Source organism: Pleurodeles waltl, chromosome 2_2, assembly GCF_031143425.1.
Source record: "Pleurodeles waltl isolate 20211129_DDA chromosome 2_2, aPleWal1.hap1.20221129, whole genome shotgun sequence".
NCBI classification, from domain to species: domain Eukaryota; kingdom Metazoa; phylum Chordata; class Amphibia; order Caudata; family Salamandridae; genus Pleurodeles; species Pleurodeles waltl.
In genome coordinates, this window is record NC_090439.1 from 718,848,894 (window position 1) to 718,870,800 (window position 21,907).

At 41.3% G+C, this 21,907-nt stretch overlaps 1 protein-coding gene across 1 annotated transcript in view; it reads right to left on the reverse strand.

Moving 5' to 3' along the window:
• ARFGEF1 (ARF guanine nucleotide exchange factor 1) overlaps positions 1-21,907 on the reverse strand; it is a 961,498-nt gene that overhangs the window by 625,908 nt on the left and 313,683 nt on the right. Inside the window, exons 8-9 of the mRNA XM_069220293.1 lie at positions 21,089-21,264; positions 3,038-3,171 (exon numbers count right to left, since the gene is read on the reverse strand). Of these exons, the coding sequence (XP_069076394.1) occupies positions 3,038-3,171; positions 21,089-21,264 (310 nt within the window). The remainder of the gene's footprint in view (positions 1-3,037; positions 3,172-21,088; positions 21,265-21,907) is intronic.

The following is a 21,907-nucleotide window of genomic DNA, read 5'->3' on the forward strand; positions in this document are numbered from 1 at the left end:
TAACATAGTAGTGGTAAAATTGGTTTCACTCAATCGGCCTATTCAACTGTCCTGTAAGACTAATATAGATTGCACAGAAAATTTAAATTAAATGTGATATGTGGGCTTCAGTGAGTATTTACACTTATGTGCACTTGCCTGCCAGGAGTGGTGCTGTGCTCTAGCTGGGCTCCAGTTTAAATGTACTCCAGTGACATATGGCAGGGGAAAGTGCTTTTGCTGTGTGAGGAAAATCTAAATGTACAACTATCTCTCTGGAACTGGAGAAGCCAGGGGATTCTCTTATGCATTCCAACGATCTTTCTAGGCAACCTGGCTGCTGTCACAATAGAGAAGAGAAACCATTTTTACCATGCCAGATGAAAGCTCATCTAAATAGGGCTGTGGTTAAGGAGTAGAAGAAGGACCTGCCTGGTAGCAGTTGGATTCTGCCACAGGGTGCTTGTGTAGTTTTACAGTAATAGAAAGAAAAAGTGATGCAAAAGAAGGTGGAAGAACTGTGAGAAAATCATTAAGCCTGAGTGGCAGAATTTCTTCAATCAGTGGCTAGTGTACAGGATGAATCTGACACCTTACCCACCATCTCCTCAGAACATTCTTGGACCTGAGAGGACGCCACCTGAAGGAAAAGTGCTGCTGAAGATGCCTCCTAACTCCTGGTAGAGGAAGATGATTAACACAAGAACTCCTGATACCTGTTGGCACCCAGGGACTTGAACAGTTTTCCAGGGGTCAAGAGCTTGGCCTCCTGTTTGCCCACTTCAGAATTATAAATACAAGAAGAATTTCTGATTTCAAGATGGCCCAGCTGACCACAGAGGACCAAACCCTCCATTAATCCTAGCTGGGGGGAGCCATGACTGCCACAAACTTGCCCAGATGAGCTAGGGGCTGCAGGACTTCTGGCACTAGGAAAACACTGGCAATTAGACATTCTTCTCGACTCTGGGGGAACTAGGAGCAGGTGCTGAGGGTTGCCCACTGAGGTCACATTCAAAGAAGGCTCATCCAGCTTGGAGCATTTCTTTGGACTGAAAAATGGTTCAGTGGAACCTCAAGGTGAAGATGTACAACCTCGTAGAGCCCTGCGCAGCTACAGCTTCAAGACTTGTTCTGCTGGAGTATTTTGACTCCCACAACAATGACTAAGTCTGAAGGTAAAACCTTGGACAGAAGTGAGGCAGCAAATCTATCTAATTCATGTAGGGATTCAGCAGCTATAAAATCCAGGTTTGTCCCAATCAGAGGTTTAGGTGCCAAAACCAGCGACTTCAAAAAAGTATCCAACATTGAGGAACTCTCACTGGCCACAGTCTTGGACCTTGCCTCCTTGAAAAATTCTGACTTCAAGTTCAGACACTAGGAGCCTGATTTAGATATTGGCGGATGAGTTACTCCATCACAACAGTGACTTATAGCCCATCCGACAAAATCTTTTTGTGTGATGTAAGAATAAAAAACTAGGGTAAAGAGCAGACATATAGCCAACTGACCGTATACAACATTTTATTTGACACCTAGACTTATTGCAAAGCACTGGTCACAGAAATATACTGAAGCGTGAAGATTATTGGAGATTGTCAAGTACTAGTAATCAATGGCTGACAGACTTACATTGCCCACAGACTCTGATTTCAACTTTAATATGTAGGCCATGTTTGTAGTCATCTCAAAACCAAAACTGTCTATTTTTAACAATTTACATTTTGCTATTACAGAGAGATTCTAATATTTTTTAGATAATATATGTCTGACTAGACTAAGTGCAATAACTTAATATTGGTGCCTCTGAATTACAAACCTACATCACCTATAACAGTAATAGTTCTATGATTAATACCGCTCAAGGTCAATACAGAAATATCTAACACCCAATGGCCAGTGTAATTGTGCCCAAGGTCTGAGGCCCTTAGTTTAAACAGTTATTCAACACAGAACTGCTGACTAGCCAATGACTGCACAAAGACCTGGAGAAGAGGTTTGACAACTTGCACTCAGGTTTCTATCTTATGCTGAAAATACTCAACTTTGTATCTGACTTACAGGACTTTAAGGAACATTTGCAGCTACAGGGGTGGTCTGCTCTCAGTACAGACCATATGATGACCTGCTCACTCAAACACATAATCTGCTATTTCTGGTCCATTACAGAGCTCAATATTTTCTATGCTTCCTGCTTACCACTAAGCTACATTTGCCCCTGGTGTCCCTTTCCTACCTAGCTGCCACTAACTCCACTGTCTTTCTGCTCAAATTTCACAGGTATAACCTCTTTTTAAAACTCTCCACAAATCTGTCTTCATAAACAAGGTGCCTTAGTCACCTCATGCTTGACACACACACAGAATGCTCCTACACAACTGCTTCTCAGTTTGAGTAAGCATTATCATGGCTCAGCTTCATGAAATTCACCACTGGTATTTGATATTTGCCAGAATCTCCTTTAAGATCTTGCATTTTTTACACAAATGCTTTCTCTTGAAAACACATCAATGTCTTTAGGCCAAAGTCTTGTCTTGCATCTCAAGATTAACCTTACTTGTCCATAGGCCATCTGCTCCTTGCCCCTTCTTCCAACACTTGTCTGCAGCCTCTTTCATCTGGGGAGCCACTCTGTGGAACTCTCTGCCACTCACCCAAATCAAAATGAAAAACAATCACTTTGTTTTCTTCAAATTGCTTAACTCGTCTTTACTAGTAGACCCCATCACTTATTTCAGAGTCAAGATGGTGAATACAAAAATCTGATTTTCAGTCGCCCGTGCAACAGTCATCTCAGAAAACACAGGTTTTTAGAAATATAAATCCAATGATGATGCCAAATGACACAGTGAAAATGTTACTTTGAAACTCAATTTCATTCTTTGGCTCCTTCTTTACAGTAAATCAAAAGAAACTAAACACATTCTGGACACTTTTGTGTTTAACTTTAATGTTGAAAATAGATGTAAAGTTTTTGTGTCTCTCATTCATAAAAATGCCTTGCATCGAAAACACAAGTGAACAACAATGCTGTGAAACTATTTGCAACACTTACTTTGGATCTGGTGGCCCATCTGGTAGAGGTTTCATGGAAAGTTTGCACAGTGACCTGAAGACTATGAAGGCATCCTTTTGTAAAATGTGGGAGAACTTAGCACCAGGAGAAGATCCTGAAGTATTTCCAGATTCCTAGAAGCATTAAACAAATGTTAAAGTAAGGTAAAGCGCAAGATTAAAATGTACTAAAATAATTGTGTTATGGATGGGTGACATTGAAAGTGTTACCTACAACACTAGCACATAATGTGTTGATGTCAATGTTGGCTTGCCAAATCCAACATTTCAAGAAAATCAAATGACCTAAATGTGCATGTACAGTCAAAGAGGCTGGAGGGTTGCTTTAAGAATTAACCAAGTGTTAACAATGTATAAGAACTAAATGAGTGCTGATTTGTAGGGGGAATTCAAACACAACTGTTTTAATGTATGGGGAAATCGGGGCTCCACCAACGAGGATGCTTCCTGGTAATTGATTATTGGGCACATAAATACATATTTATTTTTATTTGAGTTCCTCGAAAGCCTATCATGCCCAAAATAAACTTGTGCCCCCCTTAGGCAGGTAAAATTAAAAACAATATTTCTATTACCTTCCTTCGTATTTCATTTCTCTTGCTACTTATTTCTATCTCAATTAAGCTATATCCCCTTCTTGCTTTGCACCTCTCATAGCTATACCAGTCTCTCTCTCAACCTAATTTCTGTATCTACCAGCCTGTGCCTATCTCTACATCTCTACCTCTGTACCCACTCTATCATAACCTTCTCTCTAGATCATACTGCACTTGGCACATTGATCTTTATCCATCTCCCCACTCTATATCTCTTCTCCATCTACATCCCCTCTTCCACAAATTTAATTCTCATTCTCACTACTTTATTTCTCTCCATCTCTATATTCCTCACCTCTCTATCTCTAAGCTATCCCTCTAACTCACTGTTCGTTACTTAATACCCTCTAACTCACCTATCTCTACCACTCCTGTGTCAACCTCTTTTCTCCCTACCTCACATCTCTTCACTTCCTGATCACTCTATCCTACTTTCTTTTCTATCCAACTTCTCAATTTACCTCACAATGCGTTTCTACTTCTACACTTCCCTTCTCCCACTCGTTCTGCCTATTTCCTCTACCTGCACTCTTTCACTACCTTACTTCTTTCTATTTACCTTTCAACCTCTACCTCTTTTTTCTATCATTACCTTCTCTTCCATCATCTCTCATAACCCTCTCTGCACCTCCATCTTTATTTCAACTCAACATCTCCACCTCACCTCTACTCTACCTCTTCTCATAGATCTTACTTCCCACTCTGTCTCCACCTCTCTTATTCACCCTCTCTCTCTTCACCTATGTATCAACCTATCCTCTTGCTCTACCTCACTTCAGTCTCTCTCCGCTTCATCAAGGTTTTCTCTACAACTCATCTCTCCTTTTACCATTCAATCCTCTTGGCCTCATTACTCTTTACTTGACCTTCCTTTCTATGCACCTTTTTGCCTCTTTTTTAGCTCAATTCTCTCTCTCTCAAGCCTCTGTTTATACTATCGCTCCACTATGTCTACCTCTCTATGGCATTACCAAATTGTAACTCATCTTTCCACAGCATTGTCTATTTAGCTTTGATTGGGCAATAACGTTGTTCTGAACAGGAAACCCTAACAATCTTTCTTGTTGGGGCTCGTTAGGGCTCCAAAAAGTCTTAATATTGCACTATTTCAATGTCCAAGAATACAAAATCCATACCTCACATAAGTGAAAGGGCCCTGTAACAATCCAATTTAGCATGCAATACAAGAACATAAAATAGATTTGTTCACTCTTCTGAACCTTCTAGCCTCTAATTCGCTACCATTCTTCAATCTGTAACATGACCCCAGTCAAAATCATTGAATGACTTTGTAAACCTCTGGCTCTCACATACAACGTCTGCACACCCACACAATTCTGAGGTAATGAATAAAGTATATTTCCATTGCTTTATGAGACGCCACATTAACTACACGTCTGTGTATAATGTGTGTTACATTTAGTTTGCAATTTTTTATTGAACTATAATCTGAACAACCTTTGACTTGAACTAAAGCACTGACTGTAATTACCTATAACAACTGTTACCAATCGCCTGGGTATCATTCTTTGGAGGAAATTTGAAGGCTTACTAAATGCCAGAGACACCAATACTTTTCCATAAGAAACAAGCATTTGCAATGCAATAGGACTCGCATTAGCAAGAGTTAGCATTGGCGTTGTAAATGATAAGGACCACCTCGCATTTGGGACCTTATAAATATTTTGCCATGCAGCATATTAAACCTTTATCAGAAATAAACTGTGTTACACTTGGCATCAGACTGTAATGGTCCGAACAGCCCCTACAGAGCACCACTGTAAAAATAGCATTTAGAAGAAACATGGTCATGTAACCATATATTCAGCCCCTAGAGGGCATACGCAAATAACAAAGAATGATAAATAACATTACAGTGTAACCATATAATCAGCCCGTTGAGGGTATAGTGTATTACACATTTTCACAGAGAGCTGGCCTTTTAAATATCATTTAACTGTGGAGTCAGTGGCACAAGGGTTCAGTGCCACTGGTCGTTACTAGATGTCGCTGTAGAGTAAACAGCAGAAGGTGCAGTACCACTGGTTGTGGCTAGATGCCCCTGTAGAGCCAACAGCAGAAGGTGCAGTACCACTGGTTATGGCTAGATGTCCCTGTAGCGTCAACAGCATAAAGTGCAGTACCACTGGCCGTGGCTAGATGTACCTGTGGAACCAAGAGCACTCACAGTACAGTGTCACAGAACGCTGCCAGAACTTCTGACTTTAGAAGCTCAGAATGTTTCCTAAACCCGGAAACGGCTGGAGAAGTACCAGGTCCTCAGTGAAATGGCTGAAATATTTAGCCATGCTGTACATTAAACCTGTATCAGAAATAAACTATTTGTGCATACATTAAACCTTTATCAGAAATAAACTGTTTGTGCATTAGCAGAACAAAAGTTCCAGCTATAATATGCATTGAATGGTGGAAAAGGTTATGATTTTTGACCCCCCCCCCTAACCTAGTGTGACCCACAGAAAGAACACATCGTTCTGAATGTTTTGGTGGTGGCCCCATTGCTTTGGGACCACCACAGGCTGAGTTATGGGCAAAAAGGAATGCCTGCAAAGCATTATGGGGTGAGTTTTCATACATTTAACCTTTATCAGAAATAAACAGTGTTTGTGCTTTAGCAGAAGGTGTAATACCACTGGTCGTGCTAGATGTCCGTGTGGGGACTACTGAGTTACTAGTGCCTTGGGGCAATTATCATCCTTCAGCCCCTGGAGAGCATACTGCAGTAGACATTTGTAGGCCGAGTAAGGCTGTCAAAATATTACTACAAACAAGGCCATTATAACACAAACTCCTCTCAGCTGTAAAAACAATAGTTCCAGTTATAAGAGATAAACGTTTATGATTTTCTGCCCCACTCTAACCTAGCGTGACCCACAAGGTGGCCTGGACAGAAAGAGCACATCGTTCAGAGTGTTTTGGTTCTGGTCCCATTGCCCTAGGACCACCACAGGCTGAGTTATGGGCAAAACCGTGTTCTAAAAAGGAATGCCTGCAAAGTATGAGGCAAATTTCCCACAGTGCAGTGAAAATTGTAGTATCAGCTCTCCGGCTGTGCAGAGAGCTGGTGTTCCAAGGTCGATTTCATGCTATTTAAAGCCACACAAAAAATGTACAAAACACACACACGACACAACTACTTGTAATTACTGATTATGTAAAGTAAGGACCAAGAGATGGGTAAACGCAGAAAACCAACCCTGCATGTGAACACGAGTGCTTACTGACAAACAAGAGTTAGGAAACAAACAAAAATAGTCTGTCCAAGCAACAGAAAAACATTCCAGGTTTAATTAAACTGTACTTGGCCAGTACTCTTAAGCCAAGTACAGGAAGTGACATACCGGCTGCCAAACAAGAGCCACACTGCCTTAATCTGATGGTAAACGGCAGGCATAGGCAAGAAGGAGCAAAGTCCTATACTCTATCCAACAGGTCTTGCGAACAGTGCATGCGCGCTGTAGGTTCGACATAAAAATTACAGAATTTTGCAACCATAATGACATATGTGCCAGAGAAATAGCTTTGGATTTGGGGAATTTTAATTCCTGTCCAATTCACAATTGTTCAGTCTTGTCCCAAGTTTTAGCAACTTACGTTATGTGGGTATTTTCAATTCTTTTACTATGAAACCTTCAATCAAAAACAGAATTGCTAGTATTAGTCACAGTAAATTACATTTGAAATTTCAAAAGAATCAGATGCACACTTTTTTTTTTTTAGCTAGAAAATTCTACAGCAAAAGTTTGAAAGATGAACTAGAGTACTGTTTTCTTATTTGGTACACAAAAAACGATTACTAGGTATGCACATCTCAGGGAGAGGGATTATTTCTAGAACTAATCATTTTACAGGACCTGTACTCGTATCAACTACCTATTCCTTTCTAGGAATCCGTTGAATAGGCTGCTCAGGGACAGGATGGAGAGAGGCACTGCATCTGCCATGCTAAGATGGAGATCAAATGGGAATACGGGATACCTGAGAGCAATTGACGGCACAGGAGAACACAAATGTGTTACTTTAGAGCTAGTATCTGTGCAGAGGAAATGAACAATGACATACTTGATTACATGGAGAAGAATGACCCTGGAGACCCAAATCTTCACACACAATGGGATGGATGCCTTTAGGTGAGCATTAGAGGGGTGGCCATTCAGAGACCGCTATCATATTGTGGCTGCACATAAATTGCTCAGTCAAATATTTGGCCTTAAAAACACAAAACAAAATCTCTCCTACACTTAAACTGGCCAGGGGCATTACCACTTAGATTAGATCAAAACACACCATCTATGAAAGGGGTACTATGGCAGACCGTCTCCTTGCCATGACAGTCCAGAGACACAAAGGGCAAAATCTTACATAGCAGCAATCAGAGCAGAAGGAAGTGGCAATACCCATGATAAAAGCAAACAAAATTAAAGTGAACTCTAGGTTAGTCAAAATCTAGTCATCTATAGTCAACGTGGTCCAAATGGGATTTGATGAAAAGGTAGATAAAATGCCTGCGGAAAATAGATGACAGATTAAAAAAAGTGGAATTACAGGTAGAATGCAGATGTTGAAAACACAAGAAACATCAATCCCAGAAAACCCTACGTTCAAGATCTTAAACTTGAGAGACAAATTATCTTAATATGATTATCCGTAGATACGAAAGTTAATCAGGTAAGAAAGACGCAGTTGCAGTTTTGTGCTAGAGACCCTAGAAATCAGCTATTTCTCCAAAAAATTCCTAATGTAGCATTATTAGTAAACAAAACAATAACTACAGTTTGAACTACAAATGCTGATTAGTCAATAATCAATGATGGATATTCTAGCAAATAAATAACGAAAATAAACATGCATCTACAATGCAATAGGGTCTCGCATTTCTCCGAGTTATAGCTATTAGCAGTTGTAAACTCCCAACCGGACTTTTCTTGCCACATTAAATAGAAAAAAACAGCGCGACTGCGCTGCTTCAGTTCACTCGTACAGACAGTTGAAGACAGCATGCGGGTAGAAAAAAAATGCAAAAAAAAGAGCGAGATTGCGCTGCTACAATTCACTCGTAGTCAAACCTATCGGTAAAAGTGCAATTATGTACGTAACGGGCAAAAGTGCAATGAACTATGTAACAGGGTAGATGTCATGCAAAGCGCTGGAATTCTGCCAAGCGAGATCGCGCTGCGAAAAAAAATATTAAAAGTAGTCCACAAACCTGAAGGGAAACAGCGAACCTCGCATGTTTTCAGTATTTGGTTGCTGCGCTCGATGTGGGCTAACCACCGGAAAAGGCATGACATGCGTGCCTTCCACTAATGAAAGCAAGCAGTTTTTGAAAGGCAAGCCCACGAACCAATGAAAGACACTGATGTAACATGGACGGGGCTCTCAGTCCTTTTGTATCTACTAAAGTGTCTCGCAAGTGAAACGCATGCGCAAGCGCATGCAACGCAGGCTCAACCCTAAAAAGATAAACAAAATAGCATTTTAGTTTTGAAATTTCGGATAACCGTTTACCAAAATGTATGCAGAGGAGGAGCACCTCTGTCTGTAGACAGTGCTTCTGCTCAGCCAATCTTGGGAGTTACCTATTGTATTTAGAGTCAGGGGAGACGTTATGTTTACACTGTCAAAACCTGGGTCAACGGGCAGAAAACTCTTATCTAGTGACCCATCTTCCACTGGGCCACCAGTTCGCAGTTTTGCTCGACCGGTCCTGTTTGGGTCTGGGAAACTGTCACTAGCTTTTCACAGTCGTCCTGGGTAGGTCAAATAAACAGTGGCCTCCAGGGAGAAAAGCCCCAGCGCAAATAAACAGATGTACACTGGATAAGTGACATTTTCCGTTCGATGGCATGTGTAGATGCAGATACACATGCTGTGCATAGACTAGTAAGCAGTAATCTCCCCAAAAAGCAGTGGCTTAGCCTGTAGGAGTTGAAGTTGTTTGAAATGATGTTCGGAATACAGCCTGTCCTACTGTGGCTTGTTGTGTTGTTAACACATCTACAAAGTAATGTTTCGTGAATGTACGAGGCGTAGACCATGTGGCTGCCTTACAGATTTCGGTCATGGGTATATTCCCTAGAAAAGCCATTGTGGCGCCTTTTTTCCTAGTGGAGTGCGCCTTTGGTGTAATAGGTAGATCTCTTTTTGCTTTGATATAGCAGGTCTGAATTTATTTCACTATCCATCTAGCAATGCCTTGTTTGGATATTGGATTTCCTGCATGAGGTTTTTGGAAGGCTACAAACAATTGTTTTGTTTTGTGAAACTGTTTTGTTCTATCGATGTAATACATTAGTGCTCTTTTAATGTCTAACGTATGTAAGGCTCTTTCGGCTACCGAGTCCGGTTGTGGAAAAAAGACTAGGAGTTCCACTGTTTGGTTTAGGTGGAATGGTGATATGACTTTTGGTAAGAATTTGGGATTTGTCCTTTATGTTTATGCATCTGTATAAAGGGTTCTTTTATAGTGAATGCTTGTATTTAACTTACTTTTCTAATAGATGTGATAGCTATTAGGAAGGCTACTTTCCAAGTTAAATATTGTATGTCACAAGAGTGCATGGGTTCAAATGGTGGTCCCATGAGCGTGTTAACACAATATTGAGATTCCACGAAGGGACTGGTGGTGTTCTTGGGGGTATGATTCTTTTTAATCCCTCCATAAATGCTTTGATGACTGGGATTCTAAAAAGTGATGTTAAATGTGTAATCTGCAGATAGGCAGATATTGCTGTGAGATGTTTTTTAATAGAAGAGAAAGCTAGTTTAGATTTTTGTAAGTGTAATAAGTAGCTTACAATGTTCTTTTCAGAAGCATGTAGTGGTTGAATTTGATTATTATGGCAGTAATAAACAAATCTTTTCCATTTGTTTGCATAACAATGTCTTGTAGTAGGTTTTCTAGCCTGTTTAATGACCTCCATACATTCTTGTGTAAGGTCTAAATGTCCAAATTCTAAGACTTCAGGAGCCAGATTGCTAGATTGAGCGATGCTGGATTCGGGTGTCTGATCTGTTGTTTGTGTTGAGTTAACAGATCTGATCTGTTTGGTAGTTTGATATGAGGTACTACTGACAGGTCCAGCAGTGTTGTGTACCACGGTTGGCGAGCCCAGGTTGGTGCTATGAGTATTAGTTTGAGTCTGCTTTGACTCAATTTGTTTACCAGATAAGGAAGGAGTGGGAAAGGGGGAAAAGCGTAAGCAAATGTCCCTGACCAACTCCTCCATAGTGCATTGCCCTTGGACAGAGGGTGTGGATACCTGGACGCAAAGTCTTGGCATTTTGTGTTTTCTTTTGTTGCGAATAAGTCTATTTGTGGTGTTCCCCAATGTAGAAAGTAAGTTTGTAGGATTTGGGGATGAATTTCCCATTCGTTTGTTTGTTGGTGAGCTCGACTGAGATTGTCGGCCAGCTGGTTTTGAATACCTGGGATGTATTGTGCCATTAGGCAAATGTGATTGTGAATTGCCCAATGCCAATTTTTTTGTGCTAAGAGACACAGTTGTGAGGAGTGTGTCCTTCCCTGTTTGTTGAGGTAATACATTGTCGTCCTGTTGTCTGTTTTGACAAGAATGTGTTTGTGGGCTATTAGTGGTTGAAATGCCTTCAATGCTAGAAACACTGCCAACAGTTCTAAGTGATTTATGTGCAGTTGTTTCTGTTGAATGTTCCATTGTCCCTGTATACTGTGCTGGTTGAGGTGTGCTCCCCACCCCATCATGGAAGCATCTGTTGTGATCACGTATTGAGGCACTGGGTCTTGGAATTGCCGTCCTTGGTTTAAATTTATAGGGTTCCCCCATTGAAGCGAGAGGTGTGTTTGGCGGTCTATCAACACTAGATCTTGAAGTTGACCCTGTGCCTGTGTCCATTGTGTTGTTAGGCACTGTTGTAAGGGCCGCATGTGTAGTCTTGCATTTGGGACGGTGGCTATGCATGAAGACATCATGCCTAGAAGTTTCATTACAAACCTCACTTGGTAGTGTTGGTTTGGCTGTTAGTTTAATATTGTATTGCGGAACGCCTGTACCCTTTGTGGACTTGGAGTGGCAATTGCCTTTTGTGTATTGAATGTTGCTCCCAAGTATTGTTGTATATGGGATGGTTGTATATGTGATTTTTGGTAATTTATAGAGAACACTAGTTTGTGTAGAGTTTCTATCACGTATTGTGTGTGTAGAAGACACTGTTGCAGAGTGCTGGTTTTTATTAACCAATCGTCGAAGTAAGGGAATATGTGCATGTGCTGCCTCCTGATGTGAGTGGCTACTACTGCAAGGCATTTTGTGAATACCCTTGGGGCTGTTGTTATCCCAAATGGTAACACCTTGAATTGGTAAAGTACGCCTTGGATTACAAACCTTAAGTATTTCCTGTGGGAAGGATGGATGGGTATGTGAAAATATGCATCCTTAAGATCTAATGTTGACATGTAGTCTTGTTTTTTGAGCAAGGGAATCACGTCTTGAAGTGTTACCATGTGAAAGTGATCTGATTTGATGTAAAGATTCAGTGTTCTGAGGCCTAATATCGGTCTCAGCATTTTGTCTTTCTTTGGAATTAGGAAATACAGGGAGTAGACCCCTGTTCCTTTTTGATGATTGGGTACTAGTTCTATTGCTTGTTTTTGTAACAATGCTTGGACTTCTAGTTGTAACAGGTCTAAGTGTTGTTTGGACATATTGTGTGCTCTTGGGGGCACATCTGGTGGCAATTGTAGGAATTCTATGCAATAACCATGTTGGATAATGGCTAGGACCCATGCGTCCGTAGTTATGTTTTCCCAGTTGCGCCCATGGCTTTGTCTGTGTCCTTATTGAGTTTTTCTATTGCCGTATCCACCTCCGGCCCAAACAATTGTTCTTGTTTGAACTGCATATTTAGCACAGCTTGCTGGATTTCTGGTTTAAAACCCGAGCTCCGTAACCATGCGTGTCTACGAATGGTTACCGCAGTGTTCACTGTCCTTGCTGCTGTGTCTGCCGAGTCCATTGCAGACCTTATTTGGTTGTTTGAAATCATTTGTCCTTCCTCAACAACCTGTTGGGCACCTTTTTGGTACTCCTTGGGCAAGTGCTGAATGATATGTTGCATCTCGTCCCAATGTGCCCTGTCGTAGCGAGCCAGTAGAGCCTGAGAATTGGCAATCCGTCATTGATTGGCTGCCTGTGCTGCCACCCTCTTGCCTGCTGCATCGAATTTCCGACTTTCCTTGTCGGGCGGTGGTGCGTCTCCTGAGGATTGGGAGTTTGCCCTCTTTCGGGCTGCTCCCACTACCACCGAATCTGGAGTTAGTTGCTGTGTTATAAACACAGGGTCCGCTGGGGGAGGTTTATATTTCTTCTCCACCCTAGGCGTGATGGCTCTGACTTTTACTGGGTCCTGGAACACCTGTTTGGCGTGTTTTAACATGCCTGGTAGCATTGGCAAACTTTGGTAAGAGCTGTGAGTGGTTGCCAAGGTGTTAAACAAAAAGTCATCTTCTATGGGCTCCGCATGCATGGCTACGTTATGGAAAGTAGCTGCCCTTGAAACCACCTGTATATATGCAGTGCTGTCCTCTGGTGGTGACGGCCTTGCCGGGTAGCAATCGAGACTATTGTCTGAGACCGGTGCATCATATAAGTCCCATGCATCCGGGTCATCTTGTGTCATCCCCTTGTGTGTTTGCGACTGCATTGGGGGTGTTGCTACCGGGGACAGGTGTGGTGAATGCAATGGTGAAGGCTGTGGCGAAAACCTTGGTGGTGTTTTGTCTTTTGCCACCTTTGCCCTTGGCTGCATTTCCGCCTCCTGGAATGCTAGCTTTTGCTTCATTTTTATTGGAGGAAGAGGTTGGATTTTCCCTGTGTCCTTCTGTATATGCAGCCTCCTCTGGGTATGGTCTAGCTCTCCCATGCCCAGTTCTTGCTCAAATCTGTGCCCTTGCAGTTGGCTGGAAAGGCCGTGCTCTTCTGTATAGGAGCCTGTTTTCAGCTCCGAGGCTGCATGTTTCGACACCGAAGGTTTCGGTACAGTCTTCTTCAGCTCCGAGGAAACCTTCTTGACTTTGGGGGTCAGTGCCGAGATGGTTCGGAGCCAGTATCTCGACCGGAGTCGGATGTCTTTGGCTGCTGTGAGGCCTTTTTTGGTGCTGATGTTTGGTCACTGTGTTTTCGGGTTAAGCCATGGCCTGTTGACGGGTGGCATCCCCTTGGCCTTTATTATTTTCGAGTGAGGCTTTGCCGGGGCTGATTTACTCACAGTTTGTTGCTGCGTTTTCGGCTGCTCGCTTTCGGACTAGTCCGAGTCCTAATCTCGAATGGAGAATCTGTCCTCTTCCTCTACGTCGATCTGTTTGGCCGGTGTCGACGCCATCTGGAGTCTTCTAGCTCTTCGATCGCGTAGGGTCTTCTTCGATCGAAATGCCCGACAGGCCTCGCAAGTATCCTCCCTGTGTTCCGGAGATAGACACAGATTACAGACCAAGTGTTGGGCTGTATAAGGATACTTTGCGTGGCAATTCGGGCAGATACCGTTGAATTTTCCGATGACTAGCTAACTTTCCCGAATCGAAATACGGAGCGAAGAGGAACACGTCCGAACCCGATGGCGGAAAGAAAACAATCTAAGATGGAGTCGACGCCCATGCGCAATGGAGCCGAAAGGGAGGAGTCCCTCGGTCTTGTGACTTGAAAAGACTTCTTCGAAGAAAAACAACTTGTAAAACTCCGAGCCCAACACTAGATGGCAGGATAATGCACAGCATGTGTATCTGCAGCTACACATGCCATCGAACATATATATATATACATATATATATATATATATATATATATACTTACCTTGTCGCCGCGCTGCTCCTGCGTCACCACCGTCGCACTCCAGGCACAAGCTCCCAGCCTGCCTTGTGCTCAGAGCAGTGTTATGATTGGCTGGAGTACCCTGGCTGGGTGCTCCAACGCAGACTGGGATCCTGCGTCGGCTCTCTCCAACTCGGCTACACAGTTTATTCCAACAACTAGTCTCTTTGTGAAATTCAAACTCGCTCTAAGCAAACGACTCCTTGTTGAATTCAGAATTTCGTTTGTTTATTTTTTTTATAAATGTATAGATTTCTGGGTTCATTCACCGGTTTCATACCTTTGTTCCCTATAAACTTTAAGTAGGCAAAGAAGAGGAAATTAGTGTCCACCAATTCCAAAACTGCCAAAACTGTAGTGAAAATTTTTAAAACTCTGTTTCTGAAAGAGAGGAGGAAAGCTGTCTCAGCACAGAAAACCTCTTGTTGATACCACTGGAAAAAAAACACAAAACAAAAAAGCACACTGGCTTGCAAGGTTTCTTTCCTGGTCTCCCCCAGGTGTCTGGGGAATGTAGGTTTTCTTATTTCTCTAGGTGCCAGCTAATCCAGTCCTGAATACTACAATCCAAACTCATAGAAACGGAAAATAAATCTGTTTTGTCAGCATTAATGTTAGCAGGGCATTCTGGGTGAAACAACGAGTGTGAACCACGCAAAACGTAGGACTTTGGGCCCCCACAAATGTCTAGTTTTCAAAAATGTTTGTGGAAGGAAGAAATCCCAGGGCGACCTACATAAAGTCAACATAGACTGCAAATGGTTGCATTTTCAAACATTTCCGTTTCTGTATAAAAAGCACACCCACAAGGGGTGGGCATAATATGTGTGAGAAGTGTGGGAACTCTGAATGGTATATTTCTCATTTGCAAGTTACTTGAAACTCAAAATAAAGACACAATTCCACTATTGGTATATACATGAATTCCATTTCTTTAGTGGATTTTGTTTTCTTGTCTTGACTGTGTGGTACCAGGTAAGTAGCAAGGCAGACCCTTACCCATATGCGAGGCATGCTTCATCATAGGATCATTAGCACTGAGGAACTTCATTTTGTTGTGTTGTCTGGTATTTGTTAAGTGAACAACTGCCACTAGCATGGAGTGATTACAAGCTGACATTTATGTGTGACTGAAGAGGTATGTGGCTACGTATTAACTATTTGAGAAGGGTTGGGTGTTGTGATCTGTGTCTCATATATAATTTCACCTTCTGCCTTCTACTTACACATGAGATACCCACAATAACAAGCCTAGGCTATGCTTTGACTATCACTTCATGCCTCTGCGTAGCAGTGTGATCTGACTAAAACTGTTCTGTTTGGCAGGTGAACATTTTTTTTTAGGTTTATATCATTTGAAAATCATTTTAAATATTTAACATCTGGCTTTGTCTAATAAATAATACACCTCTTTCGAATATCATTCTAGTCAAGTCAAGGAAATGTATGTAAAAAAAAGAAAGTTAAATGCATTTAATAGAACTGAAAATCAACAACCCTTGCAAATCCACAAACCTTTGCTAACGCCTAAAGTGCCTAAGTAGGACTGGTCTTTCTTGTGTCTTTTACATGCTTGCTATGCCTGGAAGGAGCCCTTCTCAGAGGTGAATTGGGCTCCAGACCGACACTGTCAAAAATCTAGTTTCCATTTGTCAAAATCCATGCGCTCCATTGTGTGGTAGAAATCTGGGGGCTGCCCCAGGAGGACTGTGAGACAGTGAACACAGTTACATTTGAAGACTGAGAAAGAAATCATAAGGCATACACTCCTAAATTCTCTAATATGCCCTAAGTTATCTAACAAAAACAACATATGCAGAAAAAAGAGCCAAATGGAACAGAACTCTAGCAAGCAGGCTGTGAGAGTAACCAACGTATACCCATATGCCTGAGCCTGTACAAACACAATACCTTCAATGCTACCTTTACAAAAAAAATATTTCTTTGGGTAAAAACCTCTTGTACCTTTTTTAAGTTCAGGTGCTACAATTTTAAAAGTAGCATAGGCACGTTAAAATATGGGCTATGGAGGATATATCCATGCAAGTCCATTGGAAGTTGCATAGTTACTCTTGTTCTTACTACTTGAGTCAATCTTCGAGAATGTCAACATAGTCTTGTAAGAAGTAAAGCATGTGGACAGCACAGGCCTAGCTTAGATGGGCACTGACAGTAGCAGTGTGTCTCCCACCTCCTTCCTTGTCCGGCAGAAACTAGGTGTTTTGGTCGACTCATCTTATCTGCTGTAGGAATGTGATCAGCAAAGTGCCAATCCTCCAGGCTTGCAACGTCCCCTACAACATACGTAGTGAAGGCTCCTGCTTGTACAGGAGTGAGGCTGATTATAATGACCACACGAAGTCCAGAAAGGATATTGGTCTTCCAACGGTAGCTAGATAACAGAGTATGTTTGCTTTCTAAGCTGCCAAATGAATGGAGTGGCTAGTCAACTTAACAAGTGTGGTATTTGTATGAGTGACATTAGTACTTGAAAAAAATCGTCAGCTTTATTAACTCCACCAATATTCTTGTTATTACCAAGTATACAATTGGGTCAACCGAACACAAACCATACAAGTGCTCTAAATATGTATTGTAGTGAGCACACGTACTTCCAATTGGTCCCAGAATTTCATAGCTACCAGTTCACTGCCACAAAAGGCGATACAGCATCTTTTATGGAGCTTTTTACAAGCAAGCTCCTTAAGAAACCCTTCATGGTTACTCTGAACTGTCCCACGTGCCACAGTGGCAATGTTGTATAGTTTACTGAACAACTGACTTTCCTTGGAGAATAAATCTACTGAAAGGTTATGACCTTTATGAAACAGAGAGTGAGCAAGATCCTGCACAATGTTTTCACTAGCTCCCTACTAATGGGAAAGGTCAATTATCAGGATTTATACTGGAACCATTTCCGTTATATAATGCAACTCTCACAAAATATAAATATTTTTTAAGAAACTATTTTTATTTTGCAGTTAAAGTCAAACAAAACCGCTATGACACCGTATCTCGCAGGATACTTTACCAATCGTTATTGACATTCTCCGAATGGACCCTTCCTCCTCCTAAGCAGCCCACCCATATACTAAGCACAGTCTACACCGTCATGACTTTACTCTTGTCCTGGAGTGACATTCAGAAGGCCCGATGAGCCCCTCACCCGCTCCAGATTTCCTCGCACTTGTTTGGACATACCCTACTTTCATAGGCCTGGCGTTCTGCAGCCTGGCACCAGTCCATGTCCGATCTTCACTCTTCCGCACTTAGTGGTTCATTCATACCCCATTGACTAACAATATTCCTTTTTGCCACTGCAAATTCTAGGGTGGATAGTAATCTAGTGCACACAACATATAAATCTTGACGCTGTGCCAAACTTTCTTACTAGGTATTAAAATGACTGAACAGAAACCACTCTTTAGGCTGCCCCTACAACACCCACGGAAGAGAACAGGTTCAGAGACAAATTGCCCCCCTCCCAAAGGGCTGAAAACAAACACACACAAATAATCCCTGGCGCTTACTGTAGTAATCATGGCCCAGACAGTCATGAATCTGATAGTGGAGGGTGTGGGAGGTGATGTGAAAGCGCCTCCAAATCAGCCCTCAGTGTTGGCATAAAAGGGGAAGCCTCTGATGCCAACACCAGCGGCTTTGCTGCACCCCAACAGGAGAGTGGAATGTTCGTATTCTCCACACTGATGTTAGTGTGGTTAATGAGAACGTTACATTGAAGGGGTTTAAGGGACATGAAATGCTCGACTAAATATAGCACAGGTGGATACATTATCAGCTATTACAGGAAACGTTTAAATCCCAACCAACAAACAACAAATAAATCAGTAACTATCTGATGCAATTTTCATATTTTCCCCATTTAGGTATTCCACTTTGCATTTCATATATTCATGTATTCTGGCGCAGAAATCTTTTCAAATCATAAGTGCATAGAACTTAGTATTGTTTAATATTGGTATCCTTGCCGATTGATAATTCGGTGTGCTTGCCTTCAGAATGATTTGATAGCTCGGTTTACAGGCATCTAATATTTGACATTGAGATAGTTTAGCGATTGTTTTCCCAAAATATTTAACAATGTATCAAATAATTTGCTGTTTGTCTGCAGTCGTTGATACATGTTATCTAAACAGTCAATACTATCTTGCGGAAGCATAAGTAGGTAAAGTTGCATTAAGGGTCATATACTGATTGTAGATTTGATAACATTCAACAAGCGGAAAGGAGTGTTTATTTAAGCTGTACATAGAAAGAGGTGAGGCAGAGAGGAATCTTTGCTTCCAGGGAGCAGAGAGTTGAGAGGCCACACAGACAAAAGCTGTAAACACCTTTTCCTTTTTGAAGGCCAATATCAGGCACATTGATCTGCTAGCCAAGCCTTATCTACTTTTTGGGGTGAGGGGGGGGGGGGCATCAAAGCTGTTGACAGAGAGAGAAAGAGTGAGAGGGGGGTAGAGAGAGGGGGGTAGAAAGAGGGGGGGTAGAGAGAGGGGGGGTAGAGAGAGGGGGGGTAGAGAGAGAACAGCTGCCTTTAAAGAGAACAGTAACCCAATTCCTTCTATCAAGGTATGCTGGTGAAAGGCAATGAAGCAACTCACGGAGGCTCTGCTTGGTGCTAAGATTAGCTTAGGGAAAAGGATAGGGGTTGGAGAACAGATGCAGGGTAACTCACAAATATTAATGCAATTGTTTCTAATATTCTGTTTATTAGTAGCAATTGTTGACCCTATTCTGTTTCTATAATCACAACCATACATATAATACGCATTGGAATGGGATTTTGATTTTCATAAAAGTACATTGTTAGTGGGTATTCTTATGTATGTCTATTCATGGTGAAAAGGGTTTGGAACCTACAACAAGTACTCCTGTGAGTCTCACAAGACTGATTGTTGCCTAGAATGCACCATCGTCAAGCAATGAGCAGGTGGTTTGTGGGTTACATGCCATCAGGTTCACTCTCATGGTGGCATGAAGATTAAGTCACACGTTGTGTAGTTACATTTTGGGGCCTAGTTACCATAGAAAGAGCGTTTTTGGTTTGCTAATAACTTTGGTATTGTTTGACAAATCTTCACTAAAATTTCCCCCCAAATAAGTTAATCCACCTCACATCTGTCCTGAAAGTTCCAGCGTGCTGAGTTAAGCAGGGGCCCAGGAAAAAGAAAAGTCAGAGAGTAGGGGGAAATGCAATTTCCCTATTCATTTGCCATAACATTTTTTGAAAAGCCCTACAGTCACAACGGCTGAATTAAATTACACCACAATTGGCAGAAAGCTAGCTCCTTACCCAGAAAGGGTGTGTTTTGTGATCTGGTGTAAATCTGTACAGTAGTTTTTGAGAAATTAAGGTTCAAAACCTAAGTATATCTGGATGGTTGGGTTCAATGGACGTGTCCCACTAGCACGCAACTTTAAATAATAGAGCAATCTGATTTACCGAGAGGGACTCTTTTCCTGAGCTGTCCTGCTCCAGTAAGTCGGGCAGGGACTTGTGCTTTAATTGCTTGGCTGCGACTTGTGGAGAAATAACTCTATGTGCCTGTGTCCTGAAACTTTGAAAAAAGGTATTAGGGAGCAGGGTAGGGGTACCCTGACCCCCTGGACCTTGTGGGGGTTGTCAGGGAACCTGCAGGGCCTACAGTTTTGCATTTCTGTGATCCTGCAGGACTCTTGTAGAAGTCAGCAGGACTCACCTGTCCCAGCAGGAGTCCTACGGGAGTGCAGGGGCCACACTGGCTCCAGTGAGAGTCACATGAGATAGAAAACCTATTTTTTTTATTTTATTTTTTTTTAAAGTGGGGGCATGAGCGTATGTGGTGGGTTAGTTGCGTTTGCCCTTTTGGCCAACTATGTCGCGCAAAGCCAAAGGCTGTGCGTAGTGGTGGAGGTGGGCTGCACGGTATGGTAATAACATATTACTTTAAGTAAAAAAAACAAATCCTAGAAATTCAGTGAAAAAAACAAAGGTTAAAGAGACAATATAGTTGGGTGAATATGTAATAAAATATAAACTTAAATAACCACTGAAATTCACCAGCTAGTTATTTCAAGTAACTGTACCTTACGCCCTCGCAATGCACTGCTTATGACCTCAAATATTACATCAATCATGACATGTTCTATGACATCATTTATACATCACTGATGTCATTTGAAATGGCACCACTGATGACAACAGTGCTCATGGACAGAGAGCAAGTTATAGTTATTAACTTTAACTTGGTGAATTTCAGTGTTTTGTTTAGTTTTAAATGTTTTCGTTTAAATTGACATTTTCACCTAACTATAAAGCCACTTTAACCTTTGTTTTTACAGTGAATGTCTGCATTTTTTTAATGCAGAGTAAGATATTTTTAAAATATTTAAACAAAATATCACTTTAATCATTGTTTTTTCAGTGAATATATATATAAGTACATACACATAGTTGTGGGTATAAATAAAAAATGAACTGTATTTGGTCATTAGTTTAAGTTATCAATTTATGATAAATGTGATCACAACACAAAAGTGCTTCAGAGGCCTTCAATGAACTGGCTGTACCTGAGTGTCGCTGGATGAGACAGACAACCGGTCATCAGGCAGTGATGGTGTATATGTCATAGATATAGGTGTTCCAGGGATTCCATTGGCATGCACATTTTCACCATCGCTGCCATCCTCTAAAGTGCTTATGGTACATTCAACACTTCCACTTATGGCAGCGGTATCTTCTAAACCTAAAAGTAAAAACGGATTATAAGAAAAACATCATTAATGAAAAGAGAATAGAGACCAGTAAATAATACAATCAGGCAAGATTAATGAAAAAAGAAAATACATGTTCTCATAGATAATAGATTTACCAAAATATTGAATTGCTCACTGCATGAAGTTAGTAGCATTGTGTATTTACCTGCAGCAAAATTAGTCTCACTTTCTTTACCTATAATCCAGTGTAATAGGTATTCATGACATGTTCCACTAACTCAGGAGATAAGTTGACTGTAAGGTGAATTGATCTGTTCTGACTACCAGCTGTTTCAGTCTTGAGAAATTAAAAATTGGAGGATTAAGCTATTACCACCCACACGTCCTATAAATGTTCCCACAATGAGTTGAGTAACACTCCATAACAAATGTGAAGTCTACAAATAATCAAGCATTCATTAATTTCATCTTCATTACTTGGAATATATAATCCATTTGGCACAATAAATAAAGAAGAGCAATGTGGAATTGACTGCAGGAACTTGTTTAATGTTTTCTTCATTCGTGTGCAATACAGAAAATAAATGACAAATAATAAATGAATAAAGAAAGTTTACATAATATCACTTAAAGTTTTAGATTCAGTATGTACAGCGGGAAAAGCTTATGATT